Raw genomic sequence first — 16,665 nt, forward strand, 5'->3', positions numbered from 1 at the left:
CAGAATGAGTACCACTGACTTAAAATGTTATACTACTAACTGTAATAATGTGAACAGGGGCATCATGAAGTTCAAGGAAAAATGCATATACATTTCTTACCAGAAGCTGATTGAGACAAATGATGTGTATTTCAGCTACTGCAAGGGGCAGTGGGCCACTGACTTCAAGGTCCGTACAGTAGGCTCTCCAACCCAGATAGCTTAATTGTGACAGCAACATCCAGTACTGGAGGATGGAATGGTACACTCCATTGCAGATCAGAAGAGTATACCCACCAACAAAAGGGCAACAGCAACGGTGTTACAGTGACATAAGAATCACAGCTGGAATGAGCACACGTGAAGATGAACTAACATTACAACAGACAGGTAGTGGCTGACGTAAGTTTGAAGAAAAGTTGAAGGTTGACTGTTGCTTCCACTGATTTATGTACTGTTTCACTGGGGGGTAATGACAATAAATAGGCCAGTCCCAGGGTAGGAAGGCTCATCTCGCAGTGGAGCCAAGATCTTTTCCAATCAAATGCCAAGCAGTAGCTGGAGCAAGATTTCTGTGGTTAGATATGGAGACCAAAGTGCAAAGCAAATGGATGGAGGTGTGTAAATCATGGCATTATCAACTCGAGTTCACAAGGAGCCAATCATCTATGTAACATGAAATGAAGGCTGATTTGCTGTCTCAGGAATTGTGCTACACACGTCATAAACACTCACAGAGCTGCAACTAGTCTAAAAAGGAGAATGTAGTACTGGTAATGGTGATTTCCTATGGTAAAATACAGGTATTTCCTGAGATCTGATTGTGACAAAGAAGGCACTCTATAGGTCTGTGGACATGAGCCATTAACTCCCACGTCAAGGATTCTTTCGCTCCCATGAAACCTGTAGATATATGAAATTCCCCAATTCCTTTTTCATTACCATTAAATATTAGGAATAAAATCAATGCTGATGTTGTGAATGTGGAACTAATTCTGTAACATCCTTCAGCAGAAGGAATCAAGCCTCTTTGAGGAAAGTAGAAGTGATGAGAGAAGGAAATCTGGTCCGGGAAGCTGTCAAACCCATACACACATCCCAAGAATTGCTGGCAGTGTTCCATGAAAGCACTAACCAACGCACCAGTAGCAAGGATGCCGGCAAATGCCATTTAAGGCAAAGATAGCTTGGTAATACTACATGAGCTTGCAGCCAATTTTTACTTTCATTTTCAGCAAAGGCTACCCTTGGCTGTCAAACCAGCATATTCTCACAGTACACTGTGTTGCAAATGGGGTATGATGCAGTAAGTTTTAAGGCTCTGCTTGGTCTGGAAAGGCAGTTTGGTTCTGGCCTAGTTTTTTTGTCTGCGACAGAAGGGGATTTTCTACTAAGGAACACTATCCAAATTTGCACAGGTCAGTTTTGCCAGTTCAGTTCCCATACTGCAGTGGTGACCGATTACACCAGATCTGCTGCAATGAGTAGTCACTCTGGACATCATGTGGCTTTTCCACAGCTTTCCTGGGAGAACTTATATCCCGATGTTTTAAAAAAATCCACTTTATGGTCAGCAGTTTCCCTGTGCATACTCTTTATTACGTTTTTTGGTGTTCCACCCACTTCCCCTCCTGCCGCCTGTGAGCCCGCTGCATTGTGACTGGCTACTCTTGTCTAGCCAGCTACTCCCTCCCCTCCTTTCCATCCCCCCTCCCCTTTTTTAAAAAATTTAATGATCAATGAATTGTTGGTTTCAAAGCACACGGGAAGTTCTTTTTTTTTTTTTGCTTTGGCATGGGTGGGAATATTATATAGGGGGCTAAATATCTAAGTGTTAGAAATAAAGATTTTAATATGGAGGTTTTGATTCTCTTTTTATCCCAGATGCTTGGGGGCAACAGAGAAGGAGGCAAGAAGGGAGCTTTGTCAGCAATGTATTGCTGCTCCAATGAGATGATCGCTTCAAAATAAAATTCCTTTAAATTAAAAATATAATTTCTCTTTGTTTCTGAAAAAGGGCATTTCCTTGTTTGCACGAGTAATTCAAGTCGACGCTCAAATCACCCCTCCCACTTCCTCTATTGGTTCCACTGTTTGGCTGGTCAACAGGTGATTCTTACAGCCAATCGTATGTGGAACTCCTTAAAAGAAAAAAAGAGGAGCACAGGCAAATTGGCAAATCAGGATCAACAAAAGGAGGCGTGCAGATGCTAAAATGCAGGAAACAGGTTGATCTAGCGCACCATTGATGCATCAATTCAGTGCACGTGCAAAAAAAAAAAAAAGGAAGACAGGGCCAGTGCTGTGATGTCACAAATGACAGCAACGGTGATGATACCAAGCACTCATGATCGCAACTCATTTTGGCATGGTGTGGACTAAAAAAAAATGGCCCCACACTGACCAAAAACACAAGACTTGCAAACAGCCACATACAAGCTGGTTCTATGCCTTTTGACTTGACTTCAGGGAAAGTGAAGAGTTATTTCCCTGGTGCAGGAAGGGCTACTGTCTTCCAAACTTGAAAGCTGGAAAACTGGGGAGAATAGCAACAGCAATTGGAGGATCTAGACCAAGCTGGTTGACGAGCACAATGAGAATGACTGGGTGACCACAAGTTTTCTGGTTGTTTTTTAAAATTACTATTTAACTTTTCAAGCCCTTTTGCCAGTAGAAGTATGAAAAAGGCCTGGGTCTTCCATGCAACATTTCATATCTCCCAATAGAGAAGTGGACTAGAGCACAGGTGTGCCAACGTAAAGCTACAGAGAGGACCATGGTTTTAAAGGTGTAACTGACACAGTGTTTTACAGTATTAACTTGCTGTTTAAAACCCTTGAATACCTCCTGGATAGCTTTAACAAGCTTATATTTATGCTGCTGTAGAGGGTGTGGTAAGCTGCTCCCAAAGATAATAATGGTAGTAAGATGTGTAGGCTAAGAGTTGGTGATATGTATGGTAAATGCTGAACTCGAGTGGAGTATCCTGCCCCTAATGTCCTGTCTTCTGTCCTTTATCAGTGGGTGCACAGCAAGGCATTTAACATCCTTGGAGAGCAGATGACTGAATAACTACTGAAAAGATAAATGGAGACTTAAGAATAGTTTCGGTTACAGTAGTTGCAATTATGTCATGAATGGTGATGATTCGGCAGCACTGGAAGATACACTGGGAATTTGTGTGGGAGAAAGGAGGTAACAATATGTAAGTGCTGCCACTGAAGGCTGGAACAGTTTCATTGTAGAGGACAGAGGACCTACCACAGAGGTGACAGTTATATAAAACTGTATAAGTACCGAAGGAATGGAGGCTGCACAGATGCAATGGGTATAATACGAGGAATGCAAGGAAGGAGTGATGAACTGTATTGCATGTGATGGTAGTTCTCATGACCAGATGTGGACCTCAAGGTCAACCACTGGGAATAAACTTCTCAACCACTACTGAGTCAATACTAATGCCTCTAAGCACCATCATACCACAAATAAGAGGATGCATGATCACATCTAAATTAGCAACATCTATTGCTGCCGGTAAAGGTCTGGTCATGATTTTGGAACAGTCTTCCAGTGCACAATGTGGCGAGTTAGTTCTGTGATCATTGTAAGGGTTGACAGTGTGGGGAGGAACTCTACTGATGGTCAGTACAATTTTCACTGAGACTGGCATCATGAGCATGAGAATAGATTTCTGTATCTTAAAAACAATGACAGACAACTTGAGACACTTTGTTGAGAGGCAATTCTTGCAACGGCCGTGTAGAAACACAGGAGAACTGGTTCCACCAATATTGGCACTTTGTTTCATGGTGTTACTAAGGTGACATCAGTAAGACGTTGAGATGGAATTGTCAGAGTTAGGATGGAAAGACAGGATCTTCCATAACTTCAGTGGCAGTCCTGATTTGGGAGGGTTTTTCATTCAAATCCCTTGGGCCTTGTGTCTCAGACACTGGGGGACGGGGTATGTTTGTTGGCCATGTGTCCCCTTTTTTCCCAAGAGCTGCAGTTTGGAACGGAGGTATGGCTCCGGCAGCAGAGGACAAGGGAAGCTGAGATGACTCAGCATAAGGAAACTGATTTGATGAGGTCAGGTCAGCCAGCTGATGGGCAACCAAGAAAGCAGAGCCATTAAGTCTAGAGACGTGAAGCCCCCAAGACTGCCTAGTAAATTCAGTGCAATGGAAGGAGGATTCGGCTTTAGGGCAAAACTGGTCATGGCTGCCAGAGGCAGCAAGTTTCCCTCCACAGCAGTTTCAGCTGTTTTTTGAATGACCACAAATTTATTTATTATGTGACAGTCATAAGTAAGGCATGTATCCTTCCCTCAAGTCCGGCGCAGAGGAATAGTATCTTTCCTCAGAGAGGGGATTTCAGCACCACTTCTTGTACTAGACTCTAGAACTTCCTAGAGTTTGCCCTCCATGCAGCCATGGGACTGCAGAGAGACCACAAAAAAGAACTGGTGATAATTTTGCATTTTAAGAATGCAAGTTTTTTTATCTCAGGGTTGTTATCCTAAATAAACAACCTCTATCTTACAAAGGATTCTCCACAATCCTATGCTGAGTATCTTGGATCTTTCTCTGCTTTTTGCAGCTCTCTTGGGAGGTCTATACTTCAGACCACTGCTTCCCCCCCACCCCATGCTACTGTTTATATGGCTGCTGTTTATACGGTTTGCCTTCAGCTTCCACATTTCAACCTCTACTTTGACTCTCCAATGTCACAAGAGTAGCAATACCCACTGGTGCCCACTGATGTATTTACTGGTGCCCACTTCCATCTTCCTCAAAGAAGGAAGTCAGTCCTGGCTTTATTCTACCTCTGGAGCAGGAGGTGCTTAGAAGAGCCCAGGTAACTTCCATGTTGTATTTGCAGGCCACACTCATTTAGAAACTCATGCCTCCATCACAGGCTTGGAATTTCCCAACATTTTGTGATTGGACCCAACCCCCATGGCAGCCATTTTGTGGTTGACCACACCCCCTCCCATAGCAGAACAGCCATTTTATCCTCAATATTCCAAAAAGACCACCAGCTTAACAAGATTGGGGACTTCTGACTCAGAGGCTGTGGTGACATCAGGGAGCAGAGTATCTCAGAACACATCACATAAACAGACCATCAAAGCGGAAGTCAAGACTCAAGCACTTCCAGTTCCAAGCCACACAATGTAGTAGAAAGCAAGTCTAATGGATTAAGGGCTCACACATTTGATCTTGACCTACGATCTAAGACAGTTGCAGTTGTAACTCATCCCCCTTCTCCGCTGCCAAGTCCTGCGATAACCAGAGATCTTGGAGGAAAGGGGTAATTTCTGTGCTCTGCCCTTTTCCAGGAAGCACAAGCAGTGTCACCCCAACTTCTTCATGGAATAATCGGTTTCTTCCCCATGCACGGTTTCTTCTGAAAGCACAAGTTTTTTCACACTGCAAAACTCTTTGTTTCCTCCACAACAGACCTTTGGGGATGCTAAGCAGTTTCTCTCCTGCAAGCAGAACTTCTGCTGGAAGTGAACGTGCAGGACACTTGCTGCAGCAACACAAACTTATTGTATCTCTCACGTGATCACACAGTACTTGCCAAAACAAATGTTGCTCACCTTTTTCTTTTCAGGGAGTTCCTTATACTTTTTTGAAAGTATCTTAGTAAGATCCAGGTTGCTCATCTCCGGGTGCAGCTTGGCATATTTTGCTCGCTTTTCCATGAAGAAACGGAAGTACGGGGTCAAAGGTTTCTTGGGGAAGTCAGGATGCTTCTGAATGGGGGCAGGGGAGGCACAGGGAAGAAATAACATTTCAAGCCCACCAAGTTCCCAAAGACTGTAAAGTTTCTTTGAAATAAGGCCCCCTATGTGGAGCCCATGGATATCACGGTGCCTGCCAACAACTTTCCCGGTGCTACCAAGTGTTCTTAGAAAGTGGGTGGGGCTAGCATGCTTCTGATTGGCTATACAGATTTTTTTAAAAATGCATACGCATAAGGAACTTCGATGCATGTCTGAAGATAAGTTGTGTAAGCAAGAAAATACTTTTAAACAATATGCTCACTTTTAAAAGGCGCCCAGTTAAGCAGAGCTTTTGCCTGAAATGTTGACTAGGCTCACTCCCTGACATTTTGCATTTGGCTCTGCCTCCTGTGGCAGCCATTTTGCGGTTGCACCCACCATTCTGCATCAGAATTCCGAAGGTATCAATAGTTGGGGACTCCTGAAATAATGGTCAAACCTTTGGAATGGGGCATGCTACACATTTTAAGTAGCTACTGGAATAAACTGAACAGAAAAACATTCTGTTTGCTTAACTTTCTGCAACAGTAACAACCTACTGTACGGCACTTGTTCCTTGCCACACGGTGAACTATCCAAATTCAAGTGAGCAAACGTATTTTTGGAGTTCTGCAAATTCCACATCCCCATCACAGAGTGGGATGCAAAAGGATTTTAGAATCAAGGGGTGGCTTTGAGGATACTGTAGTTGTTTCTTTTTACCTCTCTCTTCCAGGTCTCTTCTCGTGTTTGTTATTTTAAACTGTCCCCAGCTTCAAGTAAGATTAATAACTTGCAAGGAAGGAAGGTGCATTTAAACAGTAAGATAAACTCTGTATTGTATCTTTTAACTGCTGAAATTTATAATTCTTTAAATACTTGCACAATTTTTATTAGGGTGAAATCTACAATACCCAAGTGAGATTAGCACCTGGTTTTCATCTATAGACTCTACCTTAACCAAAAATTCCCAAGTGGCAGCTCAAACTGGGTGGGTGGGGAGATTCCTGCTTTAGAACATCTATTTCTTAATGGGTTGCCCACTGTTTACGTAACACAAACATGAATTTATTCTTCTCTGAGAGCCTGCTGATCAACCCCTGGCACAGCCCTCAATGGACCCTTTGGCAAATCTTTGCCCATCATTAGGAAGAGGGACTCATCCCATCTCAGAATATGTACTGTTGGGAGGAGGTTGTCCCCCTTTTCTTTTTCATCTGATTTTATGAAAGTTTAACAAGTTGGGAACTCCTGGAAAGCAGTATTCTCTTTTCTGAGCAATCTTGCTTCCACCACCACTTGGACGTCCTTGCTGTTTTCACACTTTCTTTCAGCTCCACATACCCTTCCTGCCATTATCCACTCGCCTGATTTGGGTGCGTTTTCTCTCCCAGCCCCCTTGTCTGCCCAGACACCCAATCTTCCCTTCCCCCTTTCCCTGCTTACTCTTCCCTCCCCCTTGTTGGCTCTCCATCTCCACCCTCTTATCTCTGTAGTTTCTATTCCCTCTCTCATGTATCCCCGCCCCATTACCCTCTTCCACTGTTGCATGCTATTTTGGATTACTATAGCAATAGCAACTTCAAATGCCTCTCAACCCTCCCCCCTCAAGTCTGTGCGTGCATGGATTTCACTCTTCTGGTTTGGGGGAGATAACCTTCCAATTTTAAAAATGGTTTTTGAGATTTTTCTGCAAACCTGGAGCTTCTTTCAGCTTAGCAGAAATACCTGTCCCTGTTATGTATATTTTTTTGATCTGCATGGTGGGAACATACTTAGGAATTAGATATAGAATATTTCCTCTGTTAAGATTATAGATTTTAAAATTACACTTAGAAACCTCTTTTAGTTTTGGATCACAGAGCCTTGTTCCCATTTATCAGTGTTTTTAAAATATGTGAGACCTGCTGAAATATATATTTCTACAGCTTTGCTTAATCAATCATATATCCTAGGTCAAAACTCAGCTCAGACTCCAGCTGCCACTTTCTTCACTTGCAAAGCTGAGCTTTAGAAGGCAGGTCTGCTAAACAAATTTGTATGTAATTTTTGTAGTTAAAGGGAACAGCCAAGGCTCAAGAGTGATAGAGAACACACAGATGTTCCAAAAGTGCAAAGGGCAACTGTGATTACCAAGGTTCAAAATGTCTTTGAGTCAGCACTGGAGGATAGTGGGAAATCCTCAAGATGGCTCCTCAGACAATCTCCAGGGGTATGGGACCACAGTCAATGGACACTCCTTACAGGAGGGCATGCCTCAGTTTTACTGCCACAGGCCAATTCTGGTGCAGCAATACCTGGGGTCAGTGGCTTTTTACTGGTCCCTGCTCCTTGGCATTGTTAGCTCAGCATGAACAGGGAACAAGAGCCAAAGTCACGGCACACTATCAAGTAATGACAGAGTACTACTTAGGATACCAGTGAGAAATAAATGAATGATTCAAACCAGCAGAGGGCTCAGCAGCACATCTATCCCATGAGTTGGCTGTCTCCCTGTCTCTCCCTGCTTCAATCCGCTCAGGGAGGGTTTGCTACCTTCAAATCAAAGGCACGGCCTGAACTGTGACAGAAGAGCCACAAAGGAGCCAGAATTCTGACTTCACAGGTGTCAAATCCAGGTGTGCAGGCAGCAGCCCCAGAGAATACAAGCCAAATATGACCAGAAGGAATAAAACAAAAGTCAGGATGGTGGAGGAATCATCTCCACTACTGACTGACTTCATCCTGATGAGCACGTCCTCCCAAAAATAAGCAAAAAACATGGCTCATTAAGAGGTCCATAGGTTGAAAAACAATGCTTTAGATCTTAGCAACTTGGAGTGCTACATTTCTTCTTTTGTTCCATTCTAGCTGGGGTCTCATGAACCCCAGCACCCTTAATTAACATACACTACATTTCTGTTGTGAGAGAGCGTATGAAATATGAGAGCACATGAGGAGAGGAGTTAAAATTTCTTTTGATGTTATGATCCCAAAGGCACAGAATGGTTGACAAGAAAGAAAAGACTCTGTGATCAGTTAACATACCAGTCAAACTGTGTAGTGCCATGGGAGCAAAGGAAAAAAATAACATTTCAGTCCCCTGGCAGTAGAGAGACCCCTCAGAGACCCACCCCTTTCATGAATCCACACCCACCTTCAGCTTTTTGCCCTTGTATGGGTTTTTCACGTGTTCCTCCGCATCCATAATCAATTCTGTCAGGGTTCGAAACTTCCTCACCTACGAGAACCAGAAGTTGCAGAAAGGAGAGTATGAGAAAATGGCACTGTCCATAATTTCTAAGGCTGCATATTTTAACCGGTACATTAACAGTGCAGTTCTCTCCAGAGTTACTTCAGTCTATGCCCACTGATTTTGAAACCAGTGGGTGCAGGACTGCACTGTAAATCAATTATAGCTTCATTTGTTCAATCTGTAAAGGCCAACTTTAAGCACTGGGGCTGAGATACAAGGATGCATCTGTTCATTTTCCAAAGATTTTTGATTCTAGGTCAACAGAAACAAAAACATTTAAAAATACTTTTCCTAACAAGTGATAATTTATATGAAATGTTCTGACATTTTCTTTAATCTCTCTTAAAAGACATTTAAACTGAGATTTTTTGTAATACACAAATTTTACTTTCATTTGCTCAATCTATCACCAGATAAATGATTATTACATGGACAGGCTTAATTATCACCTGTGTGGCTGAGATACTGTCAAGTGCAACATCTGGCACATGGTTAGTGCAACATCTAGCACATTACATGCACATTAAATAGACGCAGATACAAGAGGTGTTGTAGAAACCTAAATAGAGCATAGAGCAACCATATGCAGACTTACTCTAGCAAATGCCCAGTGACTTCAATGGACTTAGATGGGAATTACTCCATATAAGATTGTGCCGTGAATGTCTTACGGTTGCTTAAAGGTTAATACATTTATTGTGATACAAACGTTTGTGTACTACAGCAGGACACAACCTTCCAAGTTTATCTAGGTACAGAAAAGGAGGAAGAGAGGAAACAGTTGACCCAGTGAGAACTGAAGTCTCAGGAAAAAAGGAGACTGCAGCGGGCAACTCATTTCTATACAAAGCAGCAATAAATCCAACTTCAGGTGTGATCCACTCCCATCTAGTGGCCACCAATAAATTAGCAATGCAAGAAAGACCGCATGAATATCTAAAGTCGTGCGATTACTTTTTGCAGCAAAAGCCATTCCCAAAGGTCAGCTGTGTCTGATTTTCCAGTTACAAATTTGCAAATTAATTCTAATTCCATGGCTTCATTGTGGAGTCTCCCTTCAAAATCTGATTTTGAAGCAGGAGAAATTTCATAGTTGGAAATAGTGTCTTGAATAAATCTCCTCTTGGAGTACTTACATCTTCTACAATTACTACAATAAACTAACCAGTCAGAGGATACAGTTATAGAAAATGAGCAGTAACATAAGGCATAGGGTCTGACCTTTCAGCAAAAAGCATTTTTATGGTAGACTGCAGATGAAGAGGTGAATGAAAGAGGAGACAATTTGATAAAATAGGCAATTAGGTCTCCAAAGAGAGGACCAGGGAGGAAATGACCTGTAGTTTTTTTTCTGCAGGGCAGAAAGTGAGAGGACAGCAGCATCCCACTTAAGTCAGCAGGAAGCCCCACCCAACCTAGAGCATCATTTCTCACATAAAGCAAGGTCTCCTGACACAGACCTTGCCACACCAAGAAAACGGTTACCTCGTTGGAGATCTCAATCCACTTGATCTTGCACATCTCACCAGAGAAGTCTTTGAAGGCCACTTTGTCCCAATCCAGGTGGGATTCGGTGGTTTTGAACTTGCTCCCGTCGTTGGAGGGCAAGTTGTTCTTCATGCATTCTAAAAGTGTCAACATGTCTTCCTGGGTCCAACGGTCTAGGAATAGACAGCAGGGGGGAAAGAACCTTCAGGTGCCCGCTGTGACATTTTTAAGATTAGGGCTTGCCCTGGAGTGGCCTCCTTAGGAGGAGAAGTATACAACGGGTTTTCAGACTGCTAACCAACTGGATATTTTGGCCCATTACATAAATTTGCTGGGAAATTTAAGTAGTAAATCGATAAAAGGCCTTTGAAATAGAGTTCCATCCTGGTTTAATAAGTAAGTAGACAAATCTAGAGTATTGTAAATATTTCACTGAGCACCCAAATTCTATCATGATGTGATTATGTAAATATTTTTCATTGTTTTATGTCTTTGTATGTTTTTAGCTCTGGTTTAACTGTTTTAATGATATGTTGTTATTGCTCCGGTTGGCTTTAACATATTTAAAATGTGATTTTATTACATGTATTTTAACTTTTTAGCCACCATGGTGGCCTTTATGAGGACAGAAAGGTAGGAGAAAATTTTGTTAAATAAATAAATACTCAATGATACAAGTATGCCAGTTTTGGAACACCACTGGTGATAGTACAATAATAATAGTAGTAGTAGTATCTTTAGAGTCAATTTTAAAAATTCTTTATAATCTGCTGTTATGATGATTAATAAATATTGTTAATAAACATGGTTAAATAAATACAATTGAATTTCCTTTCTAAAAATGCGGGAAAAGGAGGAAGCTTCCCTCAGTTATGTCACTTTATGAAAAAAATCGTATCAGTATGACAGAAGATTTGGGTTTAAAAAACAAGCTAACAATGGTTTCTTCAGATGCTGTTACTTGTGGTTCCCATGAAATGTTATACCAGTATTAAAACAGCTACTAGCTTCAGATATAAAACGTAATGAAATGCCTTTTCAGAAAAAAAAACTATTAAAAAAACGAACATACATCAGATTAAGTTGTCAAAAGGATTAGACAAACCGGAGGCACTTATTACCACATGGCATGCCTTCATTTCTTTTGTAAACAGCTGCTTAACATACGTAAAAACTTCTGCTCCTGTGGAGTGGTTCTGGAAACACATCATTACTATATTATCCATTGTACATCTGTTCCTACATTAAGGAATCTCGGTACTCTGAATTAAGTACAATTTCTACTCCAAGTGTCCCTAGGGATACTGCTATTGTGCTTTAGTGAAGGTTAAAAACTTCTTTCTTGCTATATATTTCATCTTCTCTTTGGCTCTAATTCTCAGCTTTATGTTCAAGTACAAAGCAGAAACATTCAGGAGGACATTCTTGTAAAAGAATCAGATCTACAGTATAATGGATCAACTAAGGAGGATGCTTCTGTAAGGGATAGTGTTACAGGATACTGTAATGTTTATTGTATAGATCACACACCCGCACCCCTTCATTGCAGTTCGATGCTTCCGCCTCTGTAACCCTCTCTTCAGTTTGGTATGTCAAACTTGAGACAGTTTTGTTGCCTACATTGATTTTTGGTTGCCTTAAGACAATTTTCTTTTTCTTTTGGCTTGCAGTGTGTTCCAGTTCTTCAATCCTAGCCCCACCGCACTGTTCATTCATTAGAGATCTTTGCACTCTGACCTGTGTTTTTTTCATACAATGTAATCTGCCTGGAGTCACAGTGAGAAAGTAATGGAAGTTGTTATATATTATAAAAAAACCAAATCTGGCACAGGTAATGCCCCTTTGTAGGCTGCATGTATCCACAAGCCATTAAAAAATCCCAAACCTTAGAATTTCTGTTCACTGCCAGTTTCAGTGCAGAAAGCTTTTTAATCAATCCATTGCATCTATTAAAATGAGTCAGATTTGCCATCCTAAAATAGACACAGGCCAGACTTCAATACGAACACAACTGGCCATGCATGAGTTAATAGTAAGAAATTTACAACATAATGCAAGGGTCTGAAGGTTGTGCAGAAATCAAATTCTCCCGTAAAATGTGTGTTAACACCATTTTCACGGGAATTACGAAAACAATGCCAAAGCTGCCGCTCACCAATATGACTATGAATATGATTCATTACAGTAAGGAGGCACCTAAGGACTACAAATCCCAGCAAGCAATTCTTAGTTTTAATAATAACAAATTGAACACCAGGTGGCAGCTTACATAGCATAAACTGCAAGCCCTTGTTTCATTAAGCTCCTTTTGTAATCAAGCAAAACCTGCAATGGTTGCTAAACCGTAGTTTCAGCATAAAAAGAAGAAAAAATCCTGCAGAGATGTTAAATCTGGGATTTCTTGTGAAGAGACCTGGCAGGAATAGCGGAGAAGCTTAAAGGACTCATTCCTTTGTTTAGCGATTTATTTTCTTTTTTTTTCCATAGGCGCTCTCCTCCCTGGAAACCCTTTTCCCCATCACAAAAGCAAGTAGCTGAGATTAGGAAGGCTGCATTCAGGCAGCAGACAGGGGAGTCTGTGATGGACCAGAGCTTGTTGCGTGTTTATTCTTCCTCCACTGCCTCCATGAATCAAACTCCATTCTTTCATGACATTCAAATAGAGGCACCTGGGTAACCCCCCCCCCCCCCCGATTCGTTGTGGTTTAGAAAAGGGCAAGCTTCCATTTCACCTTGGCTCTTGCATTCAAACTTCATGGTAATCATGGAAGCCTTGAAATGTGCTCTGCCACATCCTATGGAAGGAGGCCAATGCATCAGCACAGCAACAAGGAGCATTCGTGCCCCTTGTGGAGAAGTCTCTGTTTACCTGTGACGTTCGAGTGCACCAAGGGGCATCTGCTTCAAGAATTATCATACCTAGTGGGCAACGGGGCAGTTCAAGGTATTTTGATGTCCCAAGCAAGGTCCACCCATCCCCTCTAGGTCCACGCAAAGCTCCCTGAATCAGACCCGGGGTCACCACTGCACTGTCAAATGTGACTCTGCAACCTTATGGGCAATCCATGTATTCTTTGAAATATGGGGATTTCCTGAAAAGCGGTGTGTGCGGGGGTAGGTGGCAGAGGGGCAGGGCAGAACCTGGGCAGCCCGGGGTTCAGTTTTGCTGACTCCTCCCTAGGGAGGCCTACTTGATTTTTCCAGAAGCGTCCCTTCTCACCTTGATTTTTGGGGGCTGTCATTTCTAAATCAGTTGGACTATCCGCTTCTCCGTTCATCCTCCACCTCTCAGACCCTAGGGTGACACCGTCTGGGTCTCCCCCTTCAAGCTCCCTCTCTCCCCCCTTCACGGTGGCGTCAACCAATCAGTTTTCACCCTGAAAGCACAAAGAAGCCAGAATTAATGCCATCTGCTGACTGTTCCTCCCCCTGGCAATGAAACAAGGACAATTCTTTCCCCCTGGAAACCCAGAATGCTGTGACACAACACTGCCCTGAAACAACACCCTGGCTCTGAACCCATGGCACACTTAGAGGAACTGAATGCAAGGAAATACCACTTCCAACTTTCCACCTGGGACAAGTGTTCATATGAGTAATGCCTAGAGAGCCAGTTTGGTGTAGTGGTTAAGAGTGCCAGAACTCTAATCTGGAGAACCGGGTTTGATTCTCCACTCCTCTGCTTGATGCCAGCTGGGTGACTTGGGGTCAGCTCTCTCAGCCCCACCCACCTCACAGGGTGATTCTTGTGGGGATAACAACAACACACTTTGTAAACTGCTCTGAGTGGGCGTTAAGTTGTCCTGATGGGCGGTATATAAATTGGTTATTGTTATTATTAGTGTTAAAACTGGTTGATGATGAAATTCCTTCCTAGGACAAGCTAGAAAATGGTCCAGAAGACGGTCACAGAACTCTCCTGAGCAGGAGGTGGTTGTCAGGATAATACCCAAGATTCATTGCAGCACAGAGATGGATCCAGAAAGGGATCCCCTCCAGTGAAAACAGTGACACAAGTGAAAGGAATGTAGGGGGGGGGGCTCTTCCCTACCAAAGGCCTGTATGGGCAGCAACCTCTGAATGCCAGGAGGCAACTTCAGCCCAGGCTTCTCAGTCTTGTTTATTGGTCCCCCAGGGCAACCAGTTGCCCAGCAGGTGAAACATGATGCCAATGGCTTAATCCAACAAAGTACCTCTGATATTTCGAACAGCAGCATCTGCTTCATCCCATCGACAAAGGAGGGAGAGCAAGATGTTATGACAGGTCACAAGGGAGTGGTTAAAAGACTGTACCAACCAGATGAAGGGAGGGGGTGGAGGCTAAGAATATTCTCAATCCCTAAAAACAGCCAGTCCTTGATAAAGGCAGCAAAAAGGACCTGAAGAGGGTAAAGAACCTGTTAGGCGAGACCTACTTGGAAGGACTGGGAGACAGTGGTTAGACCACCAGTCTAGGGCCTGACAGAATCCTCAGCTCTGAAGCCTGCTGGGTGCCTTTGGGCCAGTCTTGGCCTAACCTACCTCGCAGGGTTGTTAGGAGGATAAAAGAAAACGAGGGAACCGATTCTCCTCCGAACAAGGCACGGGATAAACACGTGCCAGAGGGTAGGAGGATTCCTGGCCGGAGGCGAGGGCAGGCAGTTGCGGCTTGGCTGGGGAGAAGGGGAGGGCTGAAGGAATCTGCTCGGAGGCCGGCCCAGCGCTTTGGCGCGGCACCGGAGGGGCGGAGGCCGGCCGGGCGAGGGGGCGGGCTCTGCGCGCTCGCCTCCCTCCTCTCCCAGCCGCTCTTCAGGGGCCGCCCCGGCCAATCTCCGCCTCCTTCCTGCAGCAGAAGCGCAGCTGCCGCCGCTTGCTGCGCGCCGCCTCTCCCGGCCCTGTCTCCAGGCAGGCAAGCGGGCGGGCCGAGCCAAGCCAAGCCGAGCCGACGGGTCTGCAGCTTCTCCTCCTTCTCTTCCCTCCCCCCGGCCTCTTTCTCTTTCTCTCGCGCGTCCTCCGGGCGCCGCCGAAGGGAAACTCCGGGCGCCGCCGCCGCTTCGTCTGCTTCATTCCGCCTCCCCCGCCTTCATTTTTGTTTTTCTGAACCCCGGACGGGCTCCAGCCATCCGGCCCCCTTCCTTCCTGCCTGCCTTGGCACGCGGCAGGGAGGCAACGTCGCAGCCAGCCTCTCCCCGGCAGATCCGGCGTCCTTCCAGCCTGCGGCGAGTTAGTTCGACCACCCGAGCGAGGAAAGGGAAATGCGTCCGGGCACCAGCCTCTCCTCTGCCAAGAAGATCCCTCTCGCCCGCCCGCCCGCCATTCCTGCTCGCGCTATAGGATTCTTCCCGGGCAAAATCTACTTTACGCTTCGGTTAACCGAGATCTCCATTTCCCCCCTTCCCTCGGGGCTCCTTCCCGTGCCTGGGAAATCTCCCTCTTCCAAACAGGCTCGTTGTTCTTTCCTCTTCCCCTCTTTAGAATCGATATTCTGACCCCCACCCCAATTTGATTTTCATTCGTATTCCCCCACTCTCTTCTCCGCCCGACCGGTCCCCCCCCCCCCGAAGCCAGCCACATTCGAGCCCTCACAGCTTTCCGATCTCCACCCCGGGGAAAGGGCAGCCGCTCTCCCGCCTCCTTTCCCCTTTCACCGCGCGGAGGACTCGAGCTGCCTCTCCATCGGCTCCGGAGAGGCACGGCTTCCGTCGCGGCCCCTTCCCCCCCAGCTTCCACTCTTTCTCCGTACCAAGGCGCGCAGCGAGGGACCTCGCCCGGCTTCTCCAGCTCCGACGCAACGCCCGGCGGTGCAGAGAAGGGCGAGGGAACCGCCAGGCGAGTCCCGCGTCTTTTTCTCTCTGTCGGTCTAAGCTAGACGAGGCGGTTAATAAGGCTGAGACGAGCCCGCCTCGTTGTGGCGGCGGCGGCTGTCTACAGTGGGGAGGAGCAGGAGGGAGCCGGAGCGAGCGCGGCTGCAGCAGCAGCAGCCCCGTCGGAGCCGCTGGTGGAAGGGGGGCGGGGAAGCCTGGCTGGCTGGAGCGAGAAATGAATGCTCGGCTGGGGGCGTCCAGGCAGAGCCAAGGGAGGGCAGCACGTCCTGGCCGCCGCCGCCGTTGCTGCTGCCGCCGCCTTCGGCGCCCAGACCCCCGGGGAGCGCCTCCCCCTGCGCGCCCAGGGCGCACGGGCACCCGGCGAGGCTGAGCCCGGTTCTCCACACCCA

General features: G+C 45.2%; 1 protein-coding gene across 6 annotated transcripts in view; it reads right to left on the minus strand.

Moving 5' to 3' along the window:
• Positions 1–16,665, minus strand: part of UBTF (upstream binding transcription factor) — a 60,222-nt gene that overhangs the window by 41,873 nt on the left and 1,684 nt on the right. For 5 of the 6 annotated variants that reach the window (XM_054992213.1, XM_054992208.1, XM_054992214.1 and 2 more), the window contains exons 2-5: positions 13,693–13,849; positions 10,470–10,645; positions 8,886–8,969; positions 5,585–5,740 (exon numbers count right to left, since the gene is read on the minus strand). In XM_054992213.1, the coding sequence (XP_054848188.1) occupies positions 5,585–5,740; positions 8,886–8,969; positions 10,470–10,645; positions 13,693–13,750 (474 nt within the window). In that variant the 5' untranslated portion in view covers positions 13,751–13,849. Of the gene's footprint in view, positions 1–5,584; positions 5,741–8,885; positions 8,970–10,469; positions 10,646–13,692; positions 13,850–16,194; positions 16,596–16,665 lie in introns of those variants that run through there. The other variant, XM_054992209.1, reaches the window with a different exon arrangement.

Source organism: Eublepharis macularius, chromosome 12 (genome assembly GCF_028583425.1).
Source record: "Eublepharis macularius isolate TG4126 chromosome 12, MPM_Emac_v1.0, whole genome shotgun sequence".
NCBI lineage: Eukaryota > Metazoa > Chordata > Lepidosauria > Squamata > Eublepharidae > Eublepharis > Eublepharis macularius.